A 27,510-nucleotide genomic window follows, 5' to 3' on the forward strand; every position below is an offset into this window, starting at 1 on the left:
ATAACTACTGTGCAATAACTTGTATAAACAACTAGCCTCTTGGAGGCTAGGGTCTGGAACCAGCTTCCAAGAGAAGTGGTGCAGGCTCCTACCCTGGGGGTGTTTAAGAGGTTAGATGAACACCTTGCTGGGGTCATTTGACCCCAGTACTCTTTCCTGCCATGGCAGGGGGTCAGACTAGATGATCTGCTCAGGTCCCTTCCGACCCTAGAAACTATGAAACTACTAAATACAGTTACTGCTCAGTCTTGGTGGCACACAGGTTGTTTCCAACCCTACTGTACAGTAGCAATGAGCTACTGCCCAGTGGCATCAGTGTCATGGCTTGTGCCTGCCGATGCTACGTTGACGAAGTGACAAGCTACGTCGCATATATAGATGTGCCCAGTGTGAAGTGGAAACCTACCTGTCACACCTCCTGGGAGAGAGGTCTCTCTAAGCATAAGCATAACTATCCTGGGGTAATACATTTTATGTATTGGATAAACCGGCTATATCTTTGTATTTAGGCATCTACCCAGGGACTATGAAATAGAGGAGGAGGGTTTGACTTCACTTGACTTCAACAAAGGGCTTAGGCTTCAAACCCTAGGAGAGGATTTAGGTCCCCAGAGAAAAGGGGGTTTCGATATACCCCTACCCTCCATGAAACCTGTAGCTTGTTTAGACATGCCCCCACTCAGTGTTCTGCCTGTTGTGAATCTTGATCTTAGGAGCCAAACATTTCTTGTTAGAGAGAGCCTAGTTATCTAACTCGGGGTTGTGCACTGTGCTACAGTGGAGAGGCACATATAAGTCCTTTTGTGGATTCAACCTCTGATATTTTCAGTCATATTATCACTGATTTGTATTGCAGACAGTGAACATATTGGTGATTGTATCGCATAGGTTTGTCATATTTGTCAGTGCTTCTGCAACCTGAGGCTCTTATGCCCTTAATATTCTGATGAGTGGCTCTGAGGTGAAGCAGGTAGGGCAACTTTGAATTGATTTTTAAATGGCAGTTGATAAAGTATTCCAGGGGAGTGATTCAGTTTAGCTGTTAAGCTGTCCGTCTCCCTCTGGCAGCTGATTATTAGATAAAGAAGGGAAATCTGCAGCAATTTATTGAAAGCAAGTGTTTCAGGCCTTTCAGGAAACACAGGGAAATGGGATTCTTACCAAAAAGAAAATGACTGAAAAGCAAACTTCTTAGAGATGATTCCTGGAGATTACTTATAATCTAAGGCTGCTTACTCTGCCTTAAAAAGCACGGCTATTAAATACCAGATTTTCCAAGGAACTGTGTACCTTTATGTTGGATTAAGTGCAGGTAACTATGATCAAACCTCTAGGAGAAGATGATTAGCACATTCATAAAAAGTGTTCCTAAATGATAGCTGCTGTATTTCCGGTGTTTGCTTGACTTTTTCAAATCTATTTTCATAGCACTCATAGAGGCGTGGTTCTTCACCATCATTTGGAAACTGTTGCTCTAATGTACCAACAGAAGGACATATCTATTGTATTGTAAGGTCTTGGAGATGCTGCCTCACTTTGCTTTAAGTTTTAAGGGGGTAAAGCACCAATGGAAATTATTTGACTAGTTCAGTTTTTTAGTACCCTGAATATTTCTCCCCCCATCTTTTTCTGTCTTCTGCCTTTTTCCTGTATGTTCATTAGAACTTGCCAATTTTGCTCTTTAATAAGTTCAGTGATACTTAACCAGGATGACAGCAGATCTTTTGAAGGGTGTTGTGAGGTGTGAGGAGATAAGGGAGGTGTTAAGCAGATAAACTCAGCAGCAGCAACAATCCTGTGCAGTCAAGGATGAATGTCTTGTCTGTGGGTTTGAAGATGGCTGATGAAGTCTATCCAAGATTGACAAACTCTGTTGCAGACTCTATTCCATCTTCTGTTCTCAAAGTAAGGTTTCAAAGTGCTGAGATCCTTGCAACGGGCTCTTCCTCCACTTGGGTTGGTCCTGGGCAATGGTCTTCCACGAGGTGATGTTGATGTTATATATTTTCCAGGTTCCTCTTGAGAACATTGTGAAGTGTTTTCTCTGTCCTCTTGAGCACGCATTTTGACTGAGCTGGGAGGATAAAACTTGCTTTGAGAATCTGGAATCAGATCTCCAGATGACATGGCCCGCCAGCAAAGTTAATGTTAGATGATCATCACTTTGATGCTCATGGCGTTTGCTTGAGAGAGGAAACTAAAAGTTCATGCATCTCTCTTCCCACTGGATTCAAAAGATCTTTCACAAGCAGCATTGATGGCACTTCTCCAGTGATTTGAGGTGTCTCCTGTACATTGTCTACATTTCGGTTCCATGCAGTATGGTGGGGATCATGACTGCTTGATAAACAATGAGCCTGGTTTGGGATCTTTTTGGGGGACAGGTGTATTAGAGCTCCCCCACCGCCACCTCAAGGGTGTGGGGCTCCAGTTCACACACCCCTCCCTTCCGCACCAGGTGCAGAGCCCCAAGAAGGAGCTTCCCCCACTGCCTTCTCCCCTCCCATGCAGAAAACAGGGAGCTCTGGCCATTGCTGTGGGAACCTGGCTGCAGGCTCCCAGCCATTCCCCTCCCCTGGGGAACCAACGGTGAACTTCTGTTTAGTCTGGGGTAAGGTTGTAACTCAGGAAGCTTTGCCAAAATTGTTCTAAATTATAGCTGGAAGCTGCACTTCTCTGTACCCAATATAACACCCCTCATCCTGTGACACGCATCATGGTTAACAGTCCCTTGATGGGAGGATAACACATGTAAGCCTTCTGCCAGGCACCAGATGGCAGCAGCAGGGGCTGAGCTCACCCTTCACACAACTGATTCTTTTGGCTCAAGCCCCAACGTTGAAACCTGCAAAAATAACTTCTGCCTGGCTGTTCCAGTGTGAACAAATTTCCCCGTTCACAAGCTGCGTGAGACTCTGTTAATGGGGGAAAGGGAGTTGGGATGACAAACACTTAAGAACCCCTTAATAATCAGTAGCCCACCTCAACCCATTGTTAACAGTTCAGCATAATCAATAGGTTCAGAGCCTTTGCTTAGTCCCACACAGGATGAACAATGTAGTTAGTAGGGCTGACGTAGCTCTTAGCCCAAAGGTTCCCTTACCATCACTTGGGCACTGCTCCACCATTGCTGTTGTTGCTCTTCATTGCTTCATTGGGGGGTGGGGGCACGGGAGGCGATTTTCCTTGGGTAAATCTATATGTGCAGTGGACTGTGCAGTTGTTACCCTCCAACATGCCCACACCCCTGCCTCCAGTCACCCTCCAGCCAGTCCGAAGCATATCCTTACTAGGGCAAGCCAGGAGGTGTTGAGCAGAAACACTGATGCTGAACTGAGCAAAATCCTGGGCATTTGTTTATTTTTTAAAAACAGCCTGGATGGAGATCAGAGGACCCAAAAAGAGGGCATGTCTGCGAAAACCTGGGCATATGGTAACCCTAGTTAAAGCATGTTGTCACAGTCAAAACAAGCACAAAAGTGTTTCTCACTCCCTCGTTCATACATACCAATGGAGGATGTGCAGATAAGAGAGAAAAATCCCCATAATCCAACCTTGCATAGTAATAGTGGCATGCAAATACACACAACAAGGAGGTTGTCATGCTGGTACAATAGCACTGGGTCACACATGCAAAACACCAATAACAAATGTTTTCAGCATCATCCCCAATTCAGCTGTCCAAAACTTGAGTCCTTTGTCTTGTGAAGCCAGCCTAGCAGTAATTTCCAGTGCCCCTGAGCCAAGTCCAGTAAAATTGTCCACCCAAGGTTTGGAACATGCATCGGGTGTAGCAACGGTACCTTACTCTCTGTAATCCTCACAGATGGATAAAAATCTTTCCACCCTTTTTCAGGCTACAAGTTCCTGATGCTTAGGGCCCTTAGACTCTGTCCCTACCACCAGCACCAGTGCATTTTTTACCTCCTCTTGGATCTGCTCTGAAAGAACACCTGAGATACATTCAGCCTCACTGCATGTGAGCTGTTCATTCTTTGTGATAATTTTTTAATCATTTAATTCAGGAGATCTCATTTGTCAGAAAAATACTTGTGGTTTTGCAGAACAGTTCTTATCTCAGTCTTTCCATCTGATTCCAACCTCTCCTGCAATCTGATGCTTTCTAAGTAAATACTTTCTTCAGTTTGCCAGACTGGTTGGGATGTGGAATCCTCTACCCCCTTTCCAATCCATGTTCATAATAGTCTCCCTGTCATGATGAATTTTCTGATCACCATGAATTATTTGACAATAGGGAACTGGATCAATCTCAGTCTCTGTATTGTCCATGCATTCAGCAACAGGGCAGTCTTATTCCTTCTGCATAATTTCTGCACCATTCTTCACTGGTGCCACCTGCACTTCAAGGTTCACCTCTGAGTTTCCTCCCTGCTCACTTGGGGTATCATCACTGGGGTTCCTGCTCTCCTCAGGAAACCTTACAGTACTTCCCCATTCTGGGTTACACTCAGGATCACATCTCTCAAGCCATCATTCCTTTCTGGCTCCACTGTAAACTCAGCCTGGACTAACACGACACCCATGGTAGTCTCAGGGTTCTTCTTTTCTTGCAACAGATACAAACATCCTCTCTGCCTGTCCGCTCCTGGACATCAGAGGCCTGGGCTCCTGCATCCTCAGGCTACAAACACTACTTTCCTTTAACCTTGGCTTCCTTAACTTGTCCTAAGCTGTCTGAAGAGCACTCCTGTGGCATATGCTTAGTAAGGTTCTCTCCTGATTCCTTCTTGGCCTCTGAATTTACAGTGGCCCCATCAACTCTCTGGGCCCAGATCTATCTTCCTTCCCCAGTAACTTGGGACAGCGAGCTTTCTTCATTCCATTGCAGCTTTTCATACCTTGCTGGCTTGATCCTTGCTTCACTCACACTCACCTGCAAGGAAATTCAGACATGATACTACAGTCTTTCCCTATATGATTTAATTCAGAGTGGGAAGTCCCTGAAGTTATCAGCTTGGTTTTTTCCAGATCATGCTGGTTTAGGAGTGATTTAATTTCTTCCAGGGACTTCTTTGTGACACCTGGATCCCTGTCCTGGCAAAGCCATTTACACTCTGCCTTACTGAAGTAGGTATAATCACTTACACCCACTGTCTTTATGTCTGTTGTAAGAGCAAAGCCTTATCCTCTTTTCAAGGCAAAAATCCTGCTGTCATTCAGAACAAGTCTCCTCCTCCTCCTTCCAGCAATCTCTAAACTTCATAACCAAAACTGTGGCACAAATATTATTTGACAAAGTCAAATTGAGCTCCAGTTCTGCCATGCCATATTTTAGTGAGTTATCCTTATTCGTAAGATTAGGCAAATTTATTTTCATATTTTTGTAGTGTTTATGTGGAAGGAACATGTGACTATGAATCAGAATATCCTGAATTTTAATTTAGTTCCTGGCAAAGATTGCATCTTAATGAAAGTTTGAAGAACATGATGTACATGTCCAGGACTGTTATACATTGACACAGGCTTAATATTCTTACTGGCTCTTTCATCCATAAAATGAGGCTGATATGACTTATCTACCTCACATTAGTTCAGTAAGAATTATTTAATAATAGTATAGGCCTTTGAAGATGCAAAGCATGATATAAATGCTAAATGGTGTATATTAAAAACAGTTGCTGTAAATCAACAAAATTAATTTTTTTATTATATTTTGGGTTGAGGAAACTGGAAACTGCTTAAGGTGTTTTTGTTGTAAATGGTGGTGAGTTTTGCTCGTGGCAAGGGCTTAATTATACTTGTAAAAGCCAAAGAAAGGGCTAAAACGTATCACTTGGATTTCATAACTGTGTTAAGGGCATTGTAGATGTCCGCAGATTTCGCACATCATTAGCATCTATCGCTTTTCACTTAGTGATTGAAGTTTTATCTCTGTATCAGAAGCTCCTCCAGAATTTAGTATCTATTTTAAGATTTAATACCATTGCCCATCACCCATCTGAACCCATTCCACATAAAATCAACAGTAATTGCTGTCTTCTTAATGGATTGCAGTTATTTTCTGGCTTTTCTCCTCTGTATGCATAGTTTTTTATTGGGTGCTGATTTATTTGTTTGGTTTAGGCACTTGTTTACAACCACTTTGTTCAGTGATCTTTGGGGACTTTAGGCTTGCCAGTACTGTATATGCTATTCTTGCTGTGATAGAAAGATATTTCTAAAAGGAATGCAATTAAGAGTGATCAACAGAAGTTTAATGGAGTTTTACAGAAAATATACTAAAACTATACCTTTTTAACATCTTATAGAAATTATATCTAAGAGGAAATGTTTATTAAATTCTGCGGGATGATTCAAAGACATTATAGAAATGTTATAAATTTCTATCTGAAATTTGTATTATATTTTATAGATAACAAATAGTAGGACATTTGATTGTGTTTGTGCCTCAATAATCAATGTGATTGTTCAATAATCAATGTGATTGTACCTGATAGTTGCTTGGATCTCAACTGACAAGTGACAATCTTTTTCCCATTTTTTTTTTGTCTCACAGGGGTGTTTTATCATGTTGTTCAGAGCTTTCCTCAAGTGGATGAAAATGTTCGAGTGGATTCACATGTACACAGCCACAGGTGGAAAAGGCACTCGGAGTCTCTTAAATCAGTCAGTACGAACAGAGCCAGCATGGGGCAGGATTCCTTAGAGCCCGGGGGCTTCACAGACTTGCTACTTGAAGACGGACATGACAATACCACAGATATTGAGGTAGAAATCTATTTCTTGAAACATTTTATAATGATTTAACAATAGTGTGAATAGTGGAATGAATCAAAGTCCCAGAACCAGCCAAAATGTAAAAGGTTAAAGAATGTACTCGAGTGTGTTACTTTGGTAACCAGTGCTAAAGTAATGATCTAAAAATTCATGAAACATGTATACAAGGTTGTATTTTCCTGTCTAGAGGAGAAGATTTGGATATGGCTTTCATAACTTCTGAGAGAATGAATTCTTTAACTGCACTAATCAAATCAGGAGGTTGCCCATCTCCTTGCTATAGAAAACATGGGAGGTCTCATGATACTATTTATAAATTCTGCTTGAGGACTGGAAAAAGAAAAGAATTATTGTGTGAAAGGCTGGAACGTGAAGGCCTCTTTATCTGGTTTTTATGGAAATTGAGACCCACATGTTAAGGAGCGAGGCTTCAAAGACACGGACAAGTTATAAAAACCCCAGGCTGCTCATAGAGCTGGTGGCAGGGGTGGTGTGGGAGCTAAGCTACATAGTTGACAGCCCAGAGGCTGCAAGCTTGCAGGCCATATGAGAAGTGCTCATGGTGCAGGCTGTCAGATTCCAACTCATCTGCAAATTCTGCTAAATACTGTGTCACAAAGACATGAAAAAGGAAGTCACACAGCTAATTAACCCCCTCTACCCTATTACCACCCCCAAAAGAGTATCCTACTAAAGTATTTCTGGATACATCTGTAGATGATTTGGTGACATTGTCTCTCTTACTTAGGATTTGATCCAAAGCCCACTGGAATCGGAGGAAGGGTTTGTTTTTGTCCTTAGTACAATTTGAACCCAGGCTTTACAGATGTGCTTGTTATTGCAATGATATATAATCCAGTTTTGATTATTTTCTCAGAAACATAACATGTCAGATTTTACTCTTGTGCATTCATTTTCTATTTAGAGTACCAACAGTAATACCAGTGGAGTTACTCCCAACTTAACAAAAGCATAAGCGAGAGTGTGGACTTGCATTCTATTCAGAAGAGTAACTGCCTGGGTGTGTTTGGAGCTGAGATATTCTACTCTTGTATCTTAATAGCTTGGAAACCAACTGCCTGATTTGATTTTGGCTTTATACATGGGCAGTAAATATAGATTTAAGTATTGATTGATGTTTTTAAATGGGGATTATTTATTTTTGTTTTCAAAATGACAAAAAATACTGCATGTTCTTGAAGCAGAATACAGTTCAAAATCAAGTGTGCTTAATTTGATTCCTATTCAACTTTAGGTTCTGTTGTCTCTTTCATGTTTTAATTCTAGAGGAGCTTATTCTTGAATGAACAAAAAATCTTTCAGTCATTGTGGGTTTTCTTTAACAATTATAATGCAGGAGGAATGCAAAGCTATCTGTAGAGACAGCTGTTTGTTGGTCAAAAGTGATAACACTTTTCTGCAATTTAGTGGGTTTCCTTACAATTTGCACAGTGGTAATTGCATCTTCTGTTGTATAAATGTACATGTCATTGTTTAGTAAACGACATTCTTGATCTGCATGTATTTTTATGGATTCTTTATTGTCTTTTGTGTTCCCATCTGACCATATATGTAACTACTTAGTTGGGCACAACACAGACCTTGCTTCTGAATATTTAGTCAATAAACCAAAAGTTGTCAGGTACTGCTACAAAAATTTCTGTAGCTGAACTTTTCATGGCTTATCTTTAGGGATAATGCAGTGTCTCCTGTTCCTTGGCACCCCTGGAAATTGAACTAGTCATCATTCCAGCAGTGCTATTGAAGTGGTGGAACATGTAGTTTAAAAGGGAGCATTTGCAAGCACCTTCCCTTGAAATAATAAAACTATCATGTACTCATCTCAGTTGTATCTAGAATTTTTACTGTCAATAACTAACTTAATTAAATTCAGGTGCTCATTATCAGCCCTTTATTTCAAAAGGCTTCACAGCTGGATAAAGTAACTGAATTGTGCCTCTTAACTTTATTGGATTCCTTTATTAATCCCTTTTACACCACACAGTTATGTTACAAAATCTTCAGTGTCCATCTTTATAAGGGAGGAGCAGTGTATAACAAATATTCACAGTGGAGGTATCTGTGTGTAGCAAATTTCTGTTCTGAAGCTTTGGAGGTTATCAGTAGTGCTGGAAAGGCGTATTGATTTTAGTAACCCTTCTTCCTAGGATATTGTAGTTCTTGTTCAAGAAAATCCACAGAATGAGTGTTCTCTTTCATTCATATTTAATGGCAATATAGTATCACAAGACTTCTTCATCTCAAATATTGTTTGTCTCTAAATTATTCTACACTCTTACTGTGTAAACATGGAAGGTTCTTTGACAGACAGCAAAAGGATGATGTATAGCCTTAATTTCTCTCTCCTAACCATTTCTTCTTTTGCATACAATGATGCATCTTTTTTTTTTGCTTCTTCTCAACTACTAACCAAATAACAAAGAACAATAAGGAATACAAAACTACTTATTGTGCTTTTTCTAAAAAAGTAATTAATTATATTTTCTTAGTGTCTTATCCCCCTAGTTTAATCTAACCTATCTTGGGGGTAAATATTCATATATGCACATTCAGTTGGGAGTTAGTAGGCTCAAGTGCACTCATTTCTCTCAGCATTTCCTAATACTAATGTAATGCTATTCACTTTCAGTTCTTCATTGGAAGGCATTGGCACACTTCAGAAACAGTTAGTTAAACCTCACGGCACCCTTCTGCACTAGCTGTCATCATCTGCTTGGTACATGGATTGCACAGTGATGCAGAAAGTGGCAGTGATGCTTTTGCTTGTGGCAGCTTCTCTGTAAATCAGGGCTGCTTTTATGTCCTAATCTGTAATGATTAAATGTACTGTGTTGCTGCAGGTGCCATTTCTCAAATGAGAAACTCTAAGGTCCTTAGAGTACATAGTAATTACAGTTCCTGTGACACTTATTACAAGAATAGGAATGTTTTTTCTTCTGTTATTCTGCCTGTTGCACCTGTTTGGCCAGTGATTCTCAACCAGGGTGCCTTAAGGTCTTTTCAGGGGTAACAGGGAGAGCCATGCAATATTAGCACTGTTAGGTGTGCATACATGACTTAAAAAATAGACCAGAGTGCAACCGGTGGGCCTCGAACATGAGTTCTCATGCTGCTCGGCCTCTGGCTGGTGACCCTGCTGGCCGCTTCGTCCCATGAATGGTCTATTCCAGATGTGAGCTTAACGGTAGTCACTGCCCCTGTCTCTCCTGCCACGACTTTGCTGGAACATTCAGTGTAGAGGCCGACTACTTCACCTTATCTGGGGTTGGAACTCTCAGGGGCACTGATCTTCTGCGAGGCTCTGCCCTCCCCTACACCTCTCCCTAAGACCCAACCACGCCGAGTTGCTTAGAATTCCTGGAGCCCATCCCTCACCTTGTGGTTTCAAGAGATACTGGGTGGCAACTCCGTCAGTTTGGCTTGATTTTACATTCTGTGCGTCAAGAATCTTTCTGAGGTTCCCCTCCTGGACCTTCCAGCCATAGACTATTCCGCCCAAAACTCCCAAAAGAAGAAAAACAATGCCCGCAAGTCTCTCGGGCTTACAAAATCAAAGTCTGGACTCCCTGTCCGGAGAGAAAGCTTTCCTTGCCTAATTTCCCCTGCAGCACCTCTCTGGCTGGGTGATGTGTTTTCTTAACAATCACTCAAGACTGCTCCTTGGCACGCTGGTTCCCCCTTCGCTCAGTCCCTCACCAAGTGGTCCCACCTGGCTGAATCCAGGATTCTGCAGTCCCTCCTGTTGCTTGAGTAATAGTTCCCTGCAGGGATGGGCTCTGGGGTGACCCCCTGCCCCGTGCCGCTCCCTTCTGACCTGCCAGGTCTTCCTCCATCCCCCTCTCTTCGGGGCGTCTCTCAGTCTGGACTCTATCCCCAGACCCTTGTGCCTGGCTCTGCCACCGCAAACCTGGGCGTCTGCTGCTTTTCCCCCGGTGCTGTCCGTCCCGTAGCTGGGGAATGTGTTACAGCCTCATAGACAGCTGCTGGCTTCTCCCTCGCCTCCAGACAAGGAGCCAGGCTTGGCTTCCCTCCCGGCTGGTCTCCAGCTCTCTTTCCCTGCTTCTTCCCTCGGGGCGTTCTCTATTATCCCGTGCCAGTTCCAATCATTATTGATCGCAGCTGGCTGCAGTTTTAAAAAGACGTGGCTAATCAGCCGCATGGGTCCCGCCGCCGCTTCTGCCGTTCCTGCATTGTCAGCTGCAGGTAAGGCACTCGTTGTTTTCCTTCCTCCCTTCTCTCTCTCCCCCACCTTATTTTGGGTCCCGGGGCACCCCTTTTCCCCTTTGGGGCCATATTGTGCTGTCCCCCTGCGACACAGAGATTTCAAATAGGAATTCATAGTGTTAAAAATATTCTGACCTGCTGTGGATTTTTGGGGTTCTTTGCAACAGAAGAATTGCTCTATTGTTTTGGGGGGTATTTTTGGAGTCAAAAACAGTGAAAATTAAATGATGGCATTTTCCAAGGGCTGTCTTGAGTGTAATAAGGGAGGCCTTGAGTCTAGAAAGGTTGAAAGCCTCCATTTTGGGCTGTGATTCAGGAAAGCATTTAGGATTATAGGAAAGTAAGGCTGGAATAGATCTCATGAGGTCACCTGGGGCAGGATTATTCTAGATTAAACCATCCCAGCCAAGTGTCTGCCTAGCTTGTTTTTGAAAATTTAGCAGTGAACATCTGTTTACTTTATGGTGTGAGAGTGCCAGAAGCCTAGAGCTGCCCATGCTTTAGCTGCCCTGGAAAAGTCCTTGATGGGCTTGAGGGGTCCGATCACCTGCGCCTCAGGAATTCTTGTGTAGAATCAGGCCTCTCAAGGCCTGGAAGCTTCTACCTGGCTTTCCCTACTTACCAAGACTTATTTTAGTAAGTGGAAAAAGCAGGCAGGCACTCAAAAGGCCTGAGGGCCTTTATCCTGCATGGGAATTCCTACAGTATGCAGAACCTCCCAAGCCCTGGGATAACATGTTTCCCATTTTCCACAACATTAAAAGGTGGGACAGTGGGTGATGTGTGTCTCACCCAATGAAGTGGATCACATTCCAGCACAGCTGATCTGCTTCATTTGATGACATCTATTTCTAGTCTATGTAATCCTCAATTTGTTCTTCTCATACTCTAAGCCAGTGGTTTTTTACCTTTTTTTCATTTGCAGACCCCTAAAAAATTTCAACTGGATATGCAGACCCCTTTGGAAATTTCAAATGGAGGTGGGGACCCCTTTGAATTGTAAATATTGGTATTAACATACTTTTGATTGATCGTGGTCATCTTTTGCAGACCCCTTAGACAGTCTGTGGACCCCCAGAGGTCCGCGGACCACAGTTTGAAAGCCATTGATCTGAGTTGTTTGTCTCCTTCTCTGTCTTTGCTGCCAACTGCCTTCGTCATCCAGTAGATGACTAACTGACCTTATTTGTGAACACTGAAGTAAAAAGGTATTAAGTAGTTCAGTATTCTCTATATCATCAGTAACTAGTTGCGTTCTGCGTTACATAAGGCACCTATGGTTTCTTTGGCTGTCCTCTTACTTCTTGTGTGGATAATTTTAAGAGTGCTATGTATAAGTTGTTATATGGGCCTGGGGACTGCACGACAGAACAGCAGATCAGTAGGCTAACAAGGCTCTCTGAAAAAAACAAGCTTTATTATTTTATAAGTTTAACTCCTTGGTCTTTTGAGAATAACACATGGTAATTGGGTGCAAAGAAAAAAAAAAACAGGAGCATCTCAGAATTCCAGAGGAGTTAAAGCTGTCTAGCAATGCAGCAGAAAACTGGAAGAAATTTAAGCAGAGCTTCACCATATATATGATGGCCAGTAGAGCTACAGAGAAGGAAGATCCACTCAAGTTGGCTATTTTTTTTAAATATAGCAGGCCCAGAAGCTCTGTGTCTTTATAATAGTTTACACAGAAAAGCTATGGCAAATAATAAAAAAGTTTGAGGAATATTGTATACCCAAACAAAATGAAACTTTTGAATGGTATAATTTCCACACGAGACAGCAGAAAGTATGTGAGATAATAGAGGCATTTGTCAAAGACCTCAGATTGCAGAGCCAGACATGCAACTTTAGAGACCTAAAAGAGTCCATGGTCAGAGACCAAATAGTATTAGGTATAAGGGATACAAGCCTCAAGAAAAGACTGCTAGAGGATCCTCAGCCTAATTTGGAAAAGGCAGTTAGAGTATACCACCTGGGTGAGATAAATACCAGGCTACTAAAGCTGGAGGAAGAAGCAGAACAAGCTGAACTAGACAGACTTACAAGACTGCAAAAATCTAAGGTAACACACAAACAATACAGAAAGGAGAACCTTGCTATGAAGCAGACAAACAGAGGCCAATGCTATTGCTAGGAAGATGTCCAGGTGTGGTGGTCTGATTTGAAGTGTCAAAGCATGTCCTCCTGGCCCCAATTGGCCAGGTCAGCCATCTCCAGCTGGGTCCAAAGTGCCTGCTCTGAGCAGGCAGGGTCTTACCACTGACCTCACTAGCAGGAATTCTGATGTTCCCTATTTGAAAACTGAAAAATCCCTGATAAAAAAAAATCCCAAAGTCACTCTGTAAAATATCCCAAAATCCATGTTCCTCCATAATCAAAACAAAAGACTAGTATATATATAGAAAGAGTGAGAGACAGAGAGACAGCGATCAGTGGGGCAATGTTTTATTGATATATCTACAGTGACTCTATCATTATAATAAAGAGAATTCTAAATACCTATATGTTTTGCTGCCCCCCCCATAGGGGCCATAGCCCCCCCCACAGGGGTTATAGCCCCTCCTCAACAGGGGCCAAATGGCCCCTGCAGGAGCTACCCCCACCTTCAGAGCCCACATGCCCCACCCCCGCTTGCTCCCCCAGTCCTCCGGATTGCTGCCCTGACTGAGCTCATCCACTACCAACTCCTGCAGCCCCCCACTGGCTGCCCCACCCATCTCCACACCCCGCCCACTCCCCTAGACCCTCTAATGGCTTCCCCACCTGGCCCCATCCCCTGCTTGCACCCCCAGCCCCCCAATGGCTGCCCCCCCCAGCCTCCAGCACATCAAAAAAAAAAAGCAAAAAAAAGCCTCTACTCACTGCAGTAGCAGGGGCTCTGGGCCTTCTGGCAGAGCTCCCCTGCCCACACAGCATGGGGCAGTAGGGCCTGGACTGAGGCCGCTGGATCTGTCGCCTGGCCCATGACCCCAGCAGCAGCTGCTACCGCTGGTGAGTGTGGGTTTTTTTTTGTTTGTTTGTTTGTTTTTACTGCAGGAGAGGGTGGTTCTGGCATGGGTCGCCCCCATGGTTCCCTCCCCCCCCTCCTCCAGCCCCCACCCACTTACCAGCACTGGAGTCTGGGTCCAGCTCCCTGCAGCTGGTATGCTGCCTGCTCTGCATGGGCAGGCAGTGTGCTTCAGCACCAGGGCAAGAGCCAGCCATAGAGACACTCTGGCTGCCACAAGAGCACCTCTGTTGAGGACACAGCCTCTGGTTGCCTCAGGTCATGATCCGGGACCATGCCCTGCCCCACTTTTTTTTTTTTCCCCCACCCCTCTAATTTTGCCTCCGTGCTACAAATTTGCAGCACAGGGAACATTTTCTCCTTCCTGCATGTGCCTCTTGCAGTGTCTCAAAGGGCTTTGAGATGCTGCAAGATACATGTGCACGCTCATCTGGATGAGCCCAGACAGTGCATGGTAATCTAATTGAAAGAGTGATTCCTGTCACAGATAAAATGTGGGCACTTATTGCAGAAGCTACTGCTTAGGACACCATATTGCAAAAAGTGATAACAGCTAATTGTTTCGGTTGGCCTGGAAAACATACCTAGCCCATACTCTCAGTTCAAGGAAGAGCTGTCAGTACTGGATTGCATTTTGTTCAAAGGCTCATGATATTGTTGCAGCAGTGCTAAAGAAAGATATGTTAAACAGAATACGTGAAAAATGCAAAAGGAGGAGAGCAAGGGGTACTCTATATTGGCCCAACATAAATAATAGAAGATGCTGTAAAGGCTTGTACAACATGCCTAACGTATAGATCAGTGCAAAGAAAAGAGCCCATGATAGTCATGGAGAAGCCCATAACCTTGTGGTATCAAGTGGGCATTGACTTATTCATCATACATGCAGGAAAAAAATATGTATTAGTGCTGGATTGTTATTCTCACTATCCTGAAATTGCATTGCTTGAAAGCACAATAGCAAACTGTGTCATCACTCACATCAAATTGATTTTTGCTAGATGTGGGATTCCACAAATTGTGAGAACAGACAACGGACCTCAGTTCAACTGTCTTGATTTTAAAGTGCTGGCAAACAAACATGGATTCTGTCACAACACTTCAAGTCCTAAATACCCACAATCCAATGGACTGGTGGGAAATGGAGTACAAATAATGAAGGAATTGTTGAAAAGCTACAGATTCGCATGCCAGTGTTTAACTGTCACTCTTAAATTACAGGGCAACTCCCATAAAACATGGATTGTCCACAGCAGAAATACTGTTTAACAGGAAACTCAAAAGCAGGCTACCAGATCTTGTGGGTGATGCTCATCAGAATGAAAAACAAAATGTGAAAACATTTTAAAAAATCGACAAACTCAGACAAAAATGGTACTGTGACAGGGGTTCCAGGGAGTTACCAGAATTGCACAAGAAAGATATGGTGCTTATTTCAGATGGATGAACGTGGAAACAAAAAGCACTAGTTTCCCATCAAGCAGCTCCCAAATCCTATCAAGTAGTCACATTGGAAGTACAGGTATTAAGAAGGAACGGAAGGACACTTGCAGCTTGCAACGGGGAGAAAAGAAGCAGTGTCACAATAATCACCAAAGGAAACAGAGCTAACATCAAAGCAACAAGAAATGATAGAGGAGATGGAAAATGACATGGAAGTAGAGAAATCTGAACAAGGAAACCAAATGAGAACTGAACTAATAAGGACTGAGAATACAGAGAAACTGAGAAGATCACTTAGCACATATAGAGGGAAGATGTGTGGATACCTTTAAGAGTGTTATGTATAAGTTGTTACATGGTTGGGGTGGTTGCAGAATGGAACAGGTCAGTAGACTAAGAAGGCTTTCTGAATAAACAAGCTTTATCATTTCATAAGTTAAACTCCTTGGTCTTTTGAGAATAACACACTTCTGACATACTTGTACAATCCCTTTTTACTGTCTTTTATGTCCCTTGCCAGTTGCATCTCAAATCATGCCCTGGCCTTCCTAATTTTCTCCCTGCATGCCTATGCAGTACTCTTCCCTAGAAATTTAACCAAGTTTCCTCTTTTTTGAAGGATTATTTTTTGAGTTTCAACTCCTAGAAGAGATTTTTGTTTAGCCAGATTAGTCTCCTGTTGCACTTCCCATTCTTCCACCACATTCAGTTGGCTTGATCCTCTGACTTTAATATGCCTCTTTAAAGTACAGCCAGCTCTCCTGGATTCCCCTCAAGTTTGCCTTCCAGGTTGTCCTGCCCACCAGTTCCCTGAGTCTGTTAAATCTACTTTTTTGATGTATAGTGTTTTTTATTCCTTAATCTCTTCCATTCTTCCATCCCTTTGGGATTTTGAACTCTATAATTTTGTAGTCGTTGTCACCCAAGTTACGTTCCACCTTCACCTTCTCAGCTGTTTCCTTCCTGTTTATGAGCAGCAGGTCAAGAACAGCTTCCCCTTAGTTGGTCTGTTTAAATCTGATCAAAAGATTATCCCTAACACTCCAAGGATTTGCTGAACTGTCTGGTTACTGCTGTATATCCCTCCCAGTAGATATCCCAGTTATTAAAGTCCTCCATGAGACCCAGGTCCTACAATTTGCTAGCTTATGTCAATTTTTTAAATATGGCTTTGTCTACCTCCTCCTTTTGGTTTGGTGGCAAAAACCTACTGTGACACCCCCCTTCATGCTGTCCCCTCAGACCTCTCCTTTATATATAGGGCTACACCTCTTCCTTTTTCCCCTGCCTATCCTTCCTGAACAAATTACACTACTCCCTGTCACTGACAATACTCCCACAGAGAACTATCCCACCATGTCTCTGTAATCCTAATGACATCATAGTTCCTCAATGGGACTATGACCTCCAATTCTTCCTGTTTATTCCCAATGTTTTTCACATTAGCATATAAATATTTCAGATATCGAACTGATTGTTCTATTTTCTCCCTGAGACCATTGCTAAAGCTTCTGTTTTTTGCATCCCCTTATTAACTTTTTCCAGGTCCCTTGGCTTTTTGGGCTTTTGTCTCTATTGCATGGTGAACCTAAATGAAAGCTGTCTTTACTAGCTTAGCAAGCCTGTATGTGAAGACTCTCTTCCCCTCTTCATCAGGGGAAAGTGCTTGCTTAAAGAAAAGCACATCTTCCTGGAAAAGGATGCTTTTTTTAATTGGACTGCTGGGAAGTTGGACACAGTTTAAGAAAAAGCAGCATGGTTACTGGTTATAGGAATTAGTCATGTGATTAGTCATAAGCTGATCTTTTTTTTAAGATAAAAAGTAAATCTCACCTTTTGGAAGAAAAGCTTGAAAATGTGAATTGATTATAATCTGTACTCAGTAACTGCTTGTACTTGCAGAACCCCTGTGAGAGATGGGACATAGCCATGCACTTTTATGGAGGTTTAACTGTAAAACTCAATGCTTTCCTGGGCCCTGCCACCTACCTGAGCAGAAGATTTGGAGGAGACTAAGAATACAACATACCCAGCTCTGTCTAATATACTTCTGCTTCCGGGATAAGTGCCTAGGTAGATGTACCCCTGCTTCTCTGCTAGGGAAGGAAGATCTTGCTGCTGTGTCAGCGACTCCTAAAGAGACAAGGGTCCCACTGCTATTCTGTAATCTTGTATCTTCAGAGCTTGTTTCACAGCCCATTTCAGAGGCTCCTTTTATTTCTGATGTCTTAGTTGCTTGTTGGGAGAGGTTTGAATGCGGTTGTATTGTTAATTAGCCCTATCTCCTATATTTATAGTAGCCAAGAAATTCAGGAATAGATTTTATTTTTTTTAAATAAAATCCAATGGATGCAATAAATAAGGCACAAGTCACAACCACAATTATTGTACATCTTTTAAAGATAATGTGTGTGAAAAATAGTCGTTCACATTTGCTATGCAGTTAATGGCTATTCTAATTTGACATGTCGTTTCCTTAATGAGGAGAAAATTAGGACAAATATATAAGCACCCTTCCCGTAACTTCATAAAGGAAAAAGGAAATGTGTTCCCTAATAATTCGCTACTATTAACTAATTGGCTTCATATACAACAACGTTGTAAACATAAGCTTATATTCATGGCAATACTTTACTTTGACTACTCTGTGCTAGTCCTGTGAAGCAAAGCAGTCTGTAAACCTAGAGGACACATGAAGTGGACAGTTTTCTCATATATCATTTTTCCCTAGCTCCTGAGTGAGATTAGAACAAAAAAATACAGCTGTATTCCATTGATTTCTGGCACTCATCAGGCACTGTCAGCTGGCATTACGTGGAACAGCCATCAAACTGCTTTATTTTATGCTGTTGGTCATTGGCCACAAAACCAAGTGTGCATAAATTTAGCTTAAAGCTTTTTTTTTTTTTTGCTTTGCTTAGTCTCCTCTCTAGACTGGAGAGATATCCTTGATGTGTTAATTCCAAGATAATTTATTCAGGTTTAAGTAATTTTTCAGATTTAAATTCCTGTATTTTTATGTATTATTTCCCCAAAATTACTAGCTGTTCCACTAATTTGTGAGTGAATCTCTTAAGTTTAGAAAGTTCAAAGGTGCTTGAGGAATTTAACTCTGTGTGTGTCCCATTAAAACTGTATTAGTCTGGGAGCTCAACCCCTAAGCCAGTGGTCACCTGTGACCCATGGGCTGAATCTATCCTGTGCAGAGCTTGGATCCAGCAAGCAAACATCTGAAAGGGGAGAGGATGTAGGGAAGTTGTTAGCAGCACATAGGGGTCGGTGCAACATCTTGGGCACTGAATTCTCCCTTCCCAAGCCACCTGCTGTACCCAATCCCAAACCAGCTCCTTTTTCCTCCCTATTCCTAAATTTCTGTACAATTTGTATCTACCCGTGATAGTACTCTAGTCTTGTGAGCTATCCCATCAAGTTTTGCATTAGTGTAAAAATGCTTAGGAATTGCCCTATTCTTTTCTCTGAGAACACTGTTCCTCCACAACAGGAGATTGTAGAAAGTAATAGGTTTTTCCTGGAATATTTCCTGGAGTTGTTTTCCTGAAATATTACCCCTGGTTTTAAATGCTTCCTCACATAAAAGCTGCACCACTTCCTTATTTTAAAATATTCTCGAGAGAGAATCTTGGCATCTGTAATCTGAGTTTTTCCATTACTGTCTCGAGTTTAAAGGGAATATTTTTGCAACCAGGAGTGTTTATTAAGTTTCGGACAGAGACTACTGTAAGCAGTATTTTATAAGTGTTTAGCATTAGCCTACGTCTATGCTCCCACACAAATGACTGATAAAATATGAGTGTTTAAGTACTCACTTAATTTTGTGGGAGACAGACTATCTCCAAGAAAGCCCCTAGTATACCGGATGAATAATATGTGCAGAGTAGGTGGTGCAAAAGATTTTATAGTCGTTGTCTGCATACAAGTGAATGTACCATATGTTGCTTTAATTTGTGTGTTTCCATCCTAGAGCCTGTTTACTGTAGTGAATGATGCAGCAGTTCCAGTCCTAGGATTACTAAAGGTCACTCCGGTAATCCCTTTGGGTCCTTATCATACTACTTCCCTGCTCCTGTTCCTTGTTCCACAAAAGCACACAAAATAATACAGTGCTGAAATGTTGGGGGAGAGGTGGGGTGGTTGCGCTGAAGAAAGAATTGGAAATTGAGCTATTTATTTTTAGAGTGCATCTTAAATTGGTGTTAATAGAACGCCCTAAACCTTGTTCAGTTAGTCTAGGAGATGGGCATTCATCTGGGGCCACTTTAAAGAGACACTGTATCACAAGTAGAGGTTTTCACTAACTTCAGAAGAGTCATCAACAATAAAGTAGCAACTCAAAAGAACAGATGGGCATGAGCTAACGGTAAACTCACTAAAAGTATGGTTTGGTTAATTAAAAGCACGAAGAGGGTGAGAAGTCCATAATTTTTCATATGAAGATGCACAGCGTAATAAATCATTGCAACTGAATGGCTGGATACAATTCAGGTGAAAACAAGGAACACAACATTGAACATGTTAAATCAAACCAAATTCCAGTGCATTAGATCTTCTCCTCACCTAGAACAGTACCTGTGTGTGTTAGAGGATTTAGTATCAGTTCAGTGCAATACAAATATATCCATCAATAGTAAAGTGATGTATTTATTCTTCTGGAGGTATTTGACATCTCCTGCTATGAATTGCTTTCATCAGCTAAAATAAAGCTATGGCTAGCTAAAGATTTTCCTTTCTTTTGGTTCACCACAAAGTTGGCTGAGATGTGACTTACAAGACGAGGTAGGTTTGCATCTTATAGACTAAGTAAATTAGTCTCTCTCTCTCTCACCTTCCACCCCCCAAACACAGCTTTCTTGAGCTGAACCTCACTTCAGCATCTCGTGAAGTGAGGTGCAGCTCAGGAAACCTTATGCTGTATATCTCTCTAATTTATTTAGTCTGTAAAGTGCAAATCTACCTCACCTTCTCCATGACTTCATACTATTACATACTAATAGTAAAAAAAAAATAAAAAAATCCCAAACTCATCCATGTTAATTTTGGATTTCATCAATAGCACAGACTAAATAGAATAAAAGTAGTCACACACTAGGCTGTTTTGGCTGGTCCTTCTTCTTTTTTATTTTTTCCTTTCATAGTGCTTTGCTACCAAATTTGTCTGAAGGATTTTGAAATAAATGCCAGTATAGCTAAAATAGCATTCTATTAAACCTTTGCCTTTCAAGTTGCTTTTCTTGCAAGAATGTAATACAGAAAAGAAAAAAAAATCCTTGTGATCATATACCTTTATCGAGTACATTTTCTTGTTTCTTCACTCATCCTGATCTGTGACTGAAGGGACAGAATTTACTTTAAAGCCTATTGCTTCTCTTGTGATCTTAGAGCTTCTAAATGAATTGAACTTCCTTTCCTTCCTGGTAGGCAAGTGTATTGTGAAATATCAGAGAAAAATAATGCAGCTTAGGAGTTTATGGAATATACTAAATGAGAATTTGGAAAAATGTATAACATCTTATAAAATGTCTGAAGTGTGATTAGAAAGGAAATCAAGTGCTGTAAAATTACAAATTTATTTCTAGAACTGGTTGATTCTGTAGCGTTCTACATGCTATGTTTGTACTTGCAAATAAGTGGCAGAACCCTAAAACACCAAAGAGAGAACACCAAGATCTTTGATACCTATTCTGTTTTGCAAACCCCTAAATGAAACAGCATGTGAGAGGTGTTCCATGTGTAGACGGCTTGTCAGTGGTATAAAACTGTTGAGCTCTCCAGTAGGGGTAAATCTAGTAAGAAAATGATAGAGTTGGAAGAGTTATCAACGTTAATTTAGTCTACACTTCTTCATAGATGCAAGTTTTGCTTTGTGCCCTTTGCACAGATGTGAGGTACATCCATAGGTGGTTGATGAAGGGGTGTGGAATACAGGCTGTAGAAGGAAAGTTTCAGACCATGTTTAGCTTTGAGAAAAGGAGATTTAGGGAAGCAGAGCATGATAACAGTTTTCAAATATTTGAAAATAGTCATAAATATAGATAGAGAAAAATGTTTCTCCTGTATTGCATCACATTGCTGATTTATGTTCAGTTTGTTTTTCACTGTATCCCCCAAATCATTCATGGCAGTACTACTGCTAAACCAGATACCTTGCATTTTTCTTTATTGAATTGCATTTTGTCTTCTGTACCTCAGTTCTCTAATTCATTAAACTTCATCAAGATGTTGCAGCCCCTGCTAGGTATGTATTGTCTATACATTTAAACTCTATTCCTGCACCCAATAAATTAATACAAATGTTAAACTGCACTAGACCCAGAACCCTACTCCTTGTAGAACTGCATCTGAAACCTTCTGCCCATCTAACCTGATGAGTTAATAGTTGCACTTCTTGCAGTCATGCAACCCATTATGCCTACCCAATGAAAATATTGCTTAGCCCACATTTCTCTAGCTTACTTATGAGAATAGTATGCAGGACTTTGTCAAAAGCTTTAGTCCACATATATTACTTCCACCAAATTCCCCATATCCACCAAACCAGTTACTGTGCCAAAGAAGGAAATCAGGTTGGTTCGGCATGATTTGTTTCTATGAATCTATATTAGCTTGTAGTAATAACCTCTTCCTTGTATAGATTCTTACAAATTGATTGTTTTCTAATTTACTTTTGCAGTTTCCCAGGTATTCTAGTCAGGCTGAATGATCTTATAGTTCCTCAGGATTTCCATTCCTCCCTTTGTAAAGATGAGCACTGTTAGCCTTTCTCCAGTCCTGTGGGACCTCAGATGTCATCCATGAGCTGGCAAACATTATGGCTAGTGTAAAGGTATCTTCAGCTAGTTCCATTAGCTTCCAGAGGTGAATTTTGCTAGCTTGGCTAATTTAAATTAATTTACATATGACACAGGCAGGCAAGGTTCTTTGAGCAGATGTGATATCTTTTATTAGACCAACTGATTAGCTGGAAAAAAGTTCTTTGTAAGCTTTTGGGTGCAATCACCCTTCTTCAGGCCCAGGAAGTCTCTGCTGTCCTGAGACTCCAAGGACTGACGCAGGTTTTCTGATGTGTTCTTTACTTATAATGATCTCCAGCTATTCTTCATCCTTGTTTGTATTAATTTGGCTAGTTTTCTGGTCCTAGTTTATTTCATCTGGAAAAATCAAAGCAAAGTGGGCTCTTGCTCCTTCAGCATCTTTTGTTAATAGCTTACATTTTCTGGACCTACAGTTTCTGTGACATTTCTTTTTGTTTGTTGTAACTGATTTATTTCTTTGCTTTCTAGAAAAGCACATTCATCCTTTTACTTTGTAAACTCCCTAAATGACACACTGCCTCTATGCCTTTCCTTTGATATTGAGGTGTCTTGAAAGCTCCGTGTGTGGCCTTGCGCTTGCAGTTCTGATCTTTTCTCTGCCTTAGAATACTTGGGTGTTGAGCATACAGTATTATGTGCTGCCATCCCACTTGGACTTCTTTTCCTTGTTTTCAGGCCTTCTATTATTTAGAATCATTAATTTTATCAAATCATAATTGCTTCTTCCCAGATTTTAAAGCACTTTCACATTCACCTCTCTGTTGATCAGAAATGGATACAAAAAAACATGAGTTACTACTGTTTTTGTGGAACTGATTGTAGTGAGCAACTACACTGGTATGACCATACAGCTGTAAAATTACCAGTATAGTTTTCTGTGTAACTATAGGCTGTAATAGTAATTTCATTCTGCATGTCTAGTTGGTCTATATTTCCAAGTGTGCATACAGTAGTTTCTTTACCGATATGCTGTCAGGTTAGAATTTTCTTTCCCCACATATTCTGTTCAAAAGGAACACGGTATGACTATAAACATTTTTATATACAGCTTTTGAATTTAGGATTAACCTTAATAAATTGTAAAAGTGTCCAAACAAAGATGTATACCCATGGAAGTGAAAAATGGCAGATTTAGTATGGCTTCAAATTCATAAAAAGTTTTCATGTACTTTAGAACTATGTATCTAATAAGTTTTGTCTGTGCAGTCTGCCTTTAGACAACATTTGAAGTCCACGTGGGCTTTATTACAGTCTACAGTCTAAACAGTTGCCTCATGAACAACTATTCAGTGTCCAGTTTCTCCAGTGTTCTAAATAATATTGTCACACCAAAAGTATCAGATTTGGAGTTGTTAGAAGATTTAGAAAGGCTGGCTTATGTAGGAATTGCTTCTCATATAATAATACACATTTTTAACCAAGATTGTAATTTTTTATTTTGAAGTGAAGAGAAATACCTGTTAAAAAAGCAAACCACCTCCTGTTCCAAACCCCAGAAAATTAAAACTTAATTTCACCCCAGTGTACTTGTACACAAGGCCCTGGGCACTTGTGTAAGGTCCATTTCAACCTAAAGTAGTGTATCGGGCCTTCTGTAGGCCCTTAGCTGTGCCAGGGCATCACTTTACTGAACTGAGTATTCAGAGAGAACATTTTAATACAAAAATAAAATTAGGCTTACCTGTTATGCTCTTAATTAAGGAATGCATGTATTTTGTGCAAAATTAAAAAGCTTTCATTCATTGTTTAAAGCAGAGGTTCCTAATCTGTGGTTCGCGTACCATCACTTGGTATGCAGACAACCTAACAGTGGTACGCACTAAAAGATTTATTATAATTACTTCATGTGACAAAAATTGCTGGTGGTACTTAAAGTTGTATCGTTTTAAATTGGTGGTACACAATGTGTTAGATCTGGGGAACTGCTGGTTTAAAGGAAAGAATGTGAACCCTGCCAAATAAGATTATTCTTCACAACAATTAATATAATATGTATTAGAAGAGCCTGCTGTGATATAACAGTGTGTTCTTTCTTTTACTGTGGAAAGTATAAACTTTTATTTTCTCTTGTAGTTTGTTGCTTTTACTTTTCACATAATAATACTCATGACAAAAGTAGTATTCAGTTTCATTTTGAAGTTATGAGCATATTTGAATCTGTTGTTGTCAGTAGTCAATATCTGAAATCAGATTTACACAAAGGATGAATTAAACTCATATATACTTGATACCTTATTCATACAATAGATAGGCAGTTCTTGGCAATAATAACATTTGTTTCTTTAAAAAATATACAATGAGATATATATTAAAAATACAAATGTTACTGGTGCCAAGAACTGCCCATCCATTTAATAAAAAGAAACAAACATTAAAGCCAGCAAAGAGAGACACAGGCACACTTTTTGATAAATCAACAATCTTGAATTAAATGTAATGTTGGTAATTATAGAAGTCATTCATTAGGTGGAAAAAGATAGGGAAATTTGTGGTTTACAAATCATTACTGTCATTCTGAACTCCTCTTGGTTGTCTGATGCACAACCAGTGCTCATCTGTTTCAGTATATCCTCTCTCAGTCCCCTCAATCTAAATACCTCTCTGAAACTTCCCTAAGACCATAACAGGTTGAAATACGTTGACTGAAGCAATTTAATATTTAATTTACTATTAATTATCTCTAAAACAGTTACATATGGCTTGACTGGCTCTTTGAAGATGAAGTAAAATTGAGTTGTATAGCCTTTGGGTTTTAGCCAGAGCTGTCTAACTTCTGAGCACCTGTGGATCACACTGTTTCATGGCTACCTCTTCCTACACCACCATGTTGCTGCCAGCACTGTAGGCTGCATAGCCTCGTTGTATTTTCCATGGGCTGTGCCACCCTGCTTCAAGGGCAGGCAGGAAGAAGTAGCAGCTTAAGGAAGGAGAGGAGCCTAGGGACCCCAACAGGAAAAAGGAGATGGCAGCAACAGGAGCGGGAGCATAACAGGCAGTAGGGGAAGATGCGGATAGCTGGGGGAGAGGAATGCCCTGGCCCATGGGGGAAGGCATGGGGAGGCAAGGATATAAGGGCAATGGGAGTCCACAAGACAAGTTAAGTTAATTGGACAGCTGTGTTTTCACTTGTTTTAATTCTTGTAGGTTTTTTTTTTTACATGGGCTACATAATTTAACGTGGAATTCTATTTAAATTGAATTTATTTTAATGATTTCCCAAATTTTGTTTGAGCCTATTGTAAATAAATTCTAAAAGTTGTCTTGGCTCTCCCCTGGCCCTCAATGCCCTGAAATTATAGCCAGCACCCTATATTGGTTCTTGATACGACAGAAAATTGGATCACATGAAATTAAGTTAAATATTAGACCATTGTATAGGATATAAATCTTTTGTACTGGTGGTCTGCATATAGGTGAGTACCAGGCATTACTATATTTGTGTCCTGGGGCCTGTTTACTGCAGTGATTGATATAGCGGCAGTGAATGATGAAAGCTGAAGCACATACTAGAGGAGAATTCTCTAGAGAAAATTGACTGCTTGTTGAAATGCTCAGGGGTGTAACTTCAACAAGTTCCCAAATAAAGGTATAATAGAGCTGTGATTATAGCCATCATGGTTGAGAACTATGAGGCACATGACTTGGTTAAATGTATAGTTTAGCAAATAAATGCCAGAGGTATTGAGATCACTTAGATATAACATGTTTTGAATGTGGGATAACATTTGATACTGAATAGTTAAATCATGTAAGACCCGAAGGGAAAGATCTTGCATAATGTTCCTAAAGGGTTTCTAAATCAATCCAAGATATTATGTTTGGAAAATGCTGCTCTTCTTGAAGAAGCTCAGGTTCTGTTTTAAAGTATTTTCATTGAAGACTTTCAAAAGTTCATTCCAGAAAATGACCTTGTCATTAGATGGAAAATGTAATTTATTCTATGCATAATCAAATCTCCTATGCTCAGACAAAGACAAGAGGGGAAAATGGTCCTAGCATCCTTAAAATCGAGTTAAGGAAAGAGTCTGAAACATTTTCAAAAAAGAAGCTGCTTTTTCAGATGATAATCACAAGCAAATGTAAATTTCAGTAAATCACTGTTCTTTACACTACTCCATTGATTTTATTTTTCTTAAAGCCTGGTTATAAAGAAGTGCTAGAAAGTGAATTGGTCTAGAATGAGCATATTTCACCCTATTTTATGCCTACTACCCTTCTAAATCAAAGGACCACTATGTCAGCTTGGACTAGAATTAGAATCTGGGACAATCAATAATTTACTTTTGTTCCACTTACAGTCCACTGAGTTTTCCACCACTGATGTCATACTTTCTAGCTGGCTAGTAGATCAATAAGTCATTGTCTCATTTTCTTCCAGGCTTTCAATTGCAAAATAGTTAACTAAACAAAAGCATCATATATCTTTTGTACTGAACGAATTCACTACTTATTAAATCAAGGTAATCTTGATGCACATTCTGGGTAGGAGGTCTCTATATCTTGTTTAGCTGGACTGATTTCCATTACAACAAGCCTTGTAAGAACTGCTGTAGTAAAGGATCTTTCAACATTTCCATTTACTCAACTTAAAATTAGGAGATAGTAACATTGCTAATAATTCAGTTGATGTGAAGTTTATGAAGTCTGGAACTGGATAGGAGTCGCTTTCTTTTCTGCCAAGACAAACAATGGAATAATTTTAAGAAAAGCCTACAAGACCAAGGAGATTTATAGATGGTTTGTTATCCTTAGTTCATTCCTCTGTCCTGTGGTATCTCAAAGCAAAGAATATTTAATTTAATTTTATGATGCTAATTGCCTTCAATAGTAAAGAAGAAGATGGGAAAAGCCTGAATTTTCTTAACAATAATGACCACAGACAGGTGTTCATTTCTACAGGTTCTGAAATTCTTATCAATAGAAAAATAGCGTGGGAACAGGAACATATACATGTTCCAACCCCCTGGATGGAGATCTACACAGGCTTTCCACCTGGGGGGCATTAGAGGGCTGTTTCCTGGGCTACCCCCACCCATTACTTGACAGCCTGTTGCCCAGGAAAGAAGCAGGCTGCCCTCTGGCTTTTAATCAGAAGCCCTCTGGCTTGTAATACCTATGTCTGAGCAGCATTTGATGGGTGGTGCAAGTGACATTTGAAGCCCTCAGAGCTGGTAACCATGGTGGGGATACTTTTTCCCAGCCCGTATTCCCAGTGCTGTGGACTTTGAAAACACTGGTCACTGGAAACAA

General features: G+C 40.7%; 1 protein-coding gene across 1 annotated transcript in view; it reads left to right on the forward strand.

Moving 5' to 3' along the window:
• PLXDC2 (plexin domain containing 2) overlaps window positions 1–27,510 on the forward strand; it is a 489,434-nt gene that overhangs the window by 199,151 nt on the left and 262,773 nt on the right. The window contains exon 2 of the mRNA XM_090047262.1: window positions 6,518–6,729. Within this exon, the coding sequence (XP_089903388.1) occupies window positions 6,518–6,729 (212 nt within the window). The remainder of the gene's footprint in view (window positions 1–6,517; window positions 6,730–27,510) is intronic.

Source organism: Crocodylus siamensis, chromosome 5 (assembly GCF_052110815.1).
Source record: "Crocodylus siamensis isolate JL-2025a chromosome 5, ASM5211081v1, whole genome shotgun sequence".
NCBI classification, from domain to species: Eukaryota; Metazoa; Chordata; order Crocodylia; family Crocodylidae; genus Crocodylus; species Crocodylus siamensis.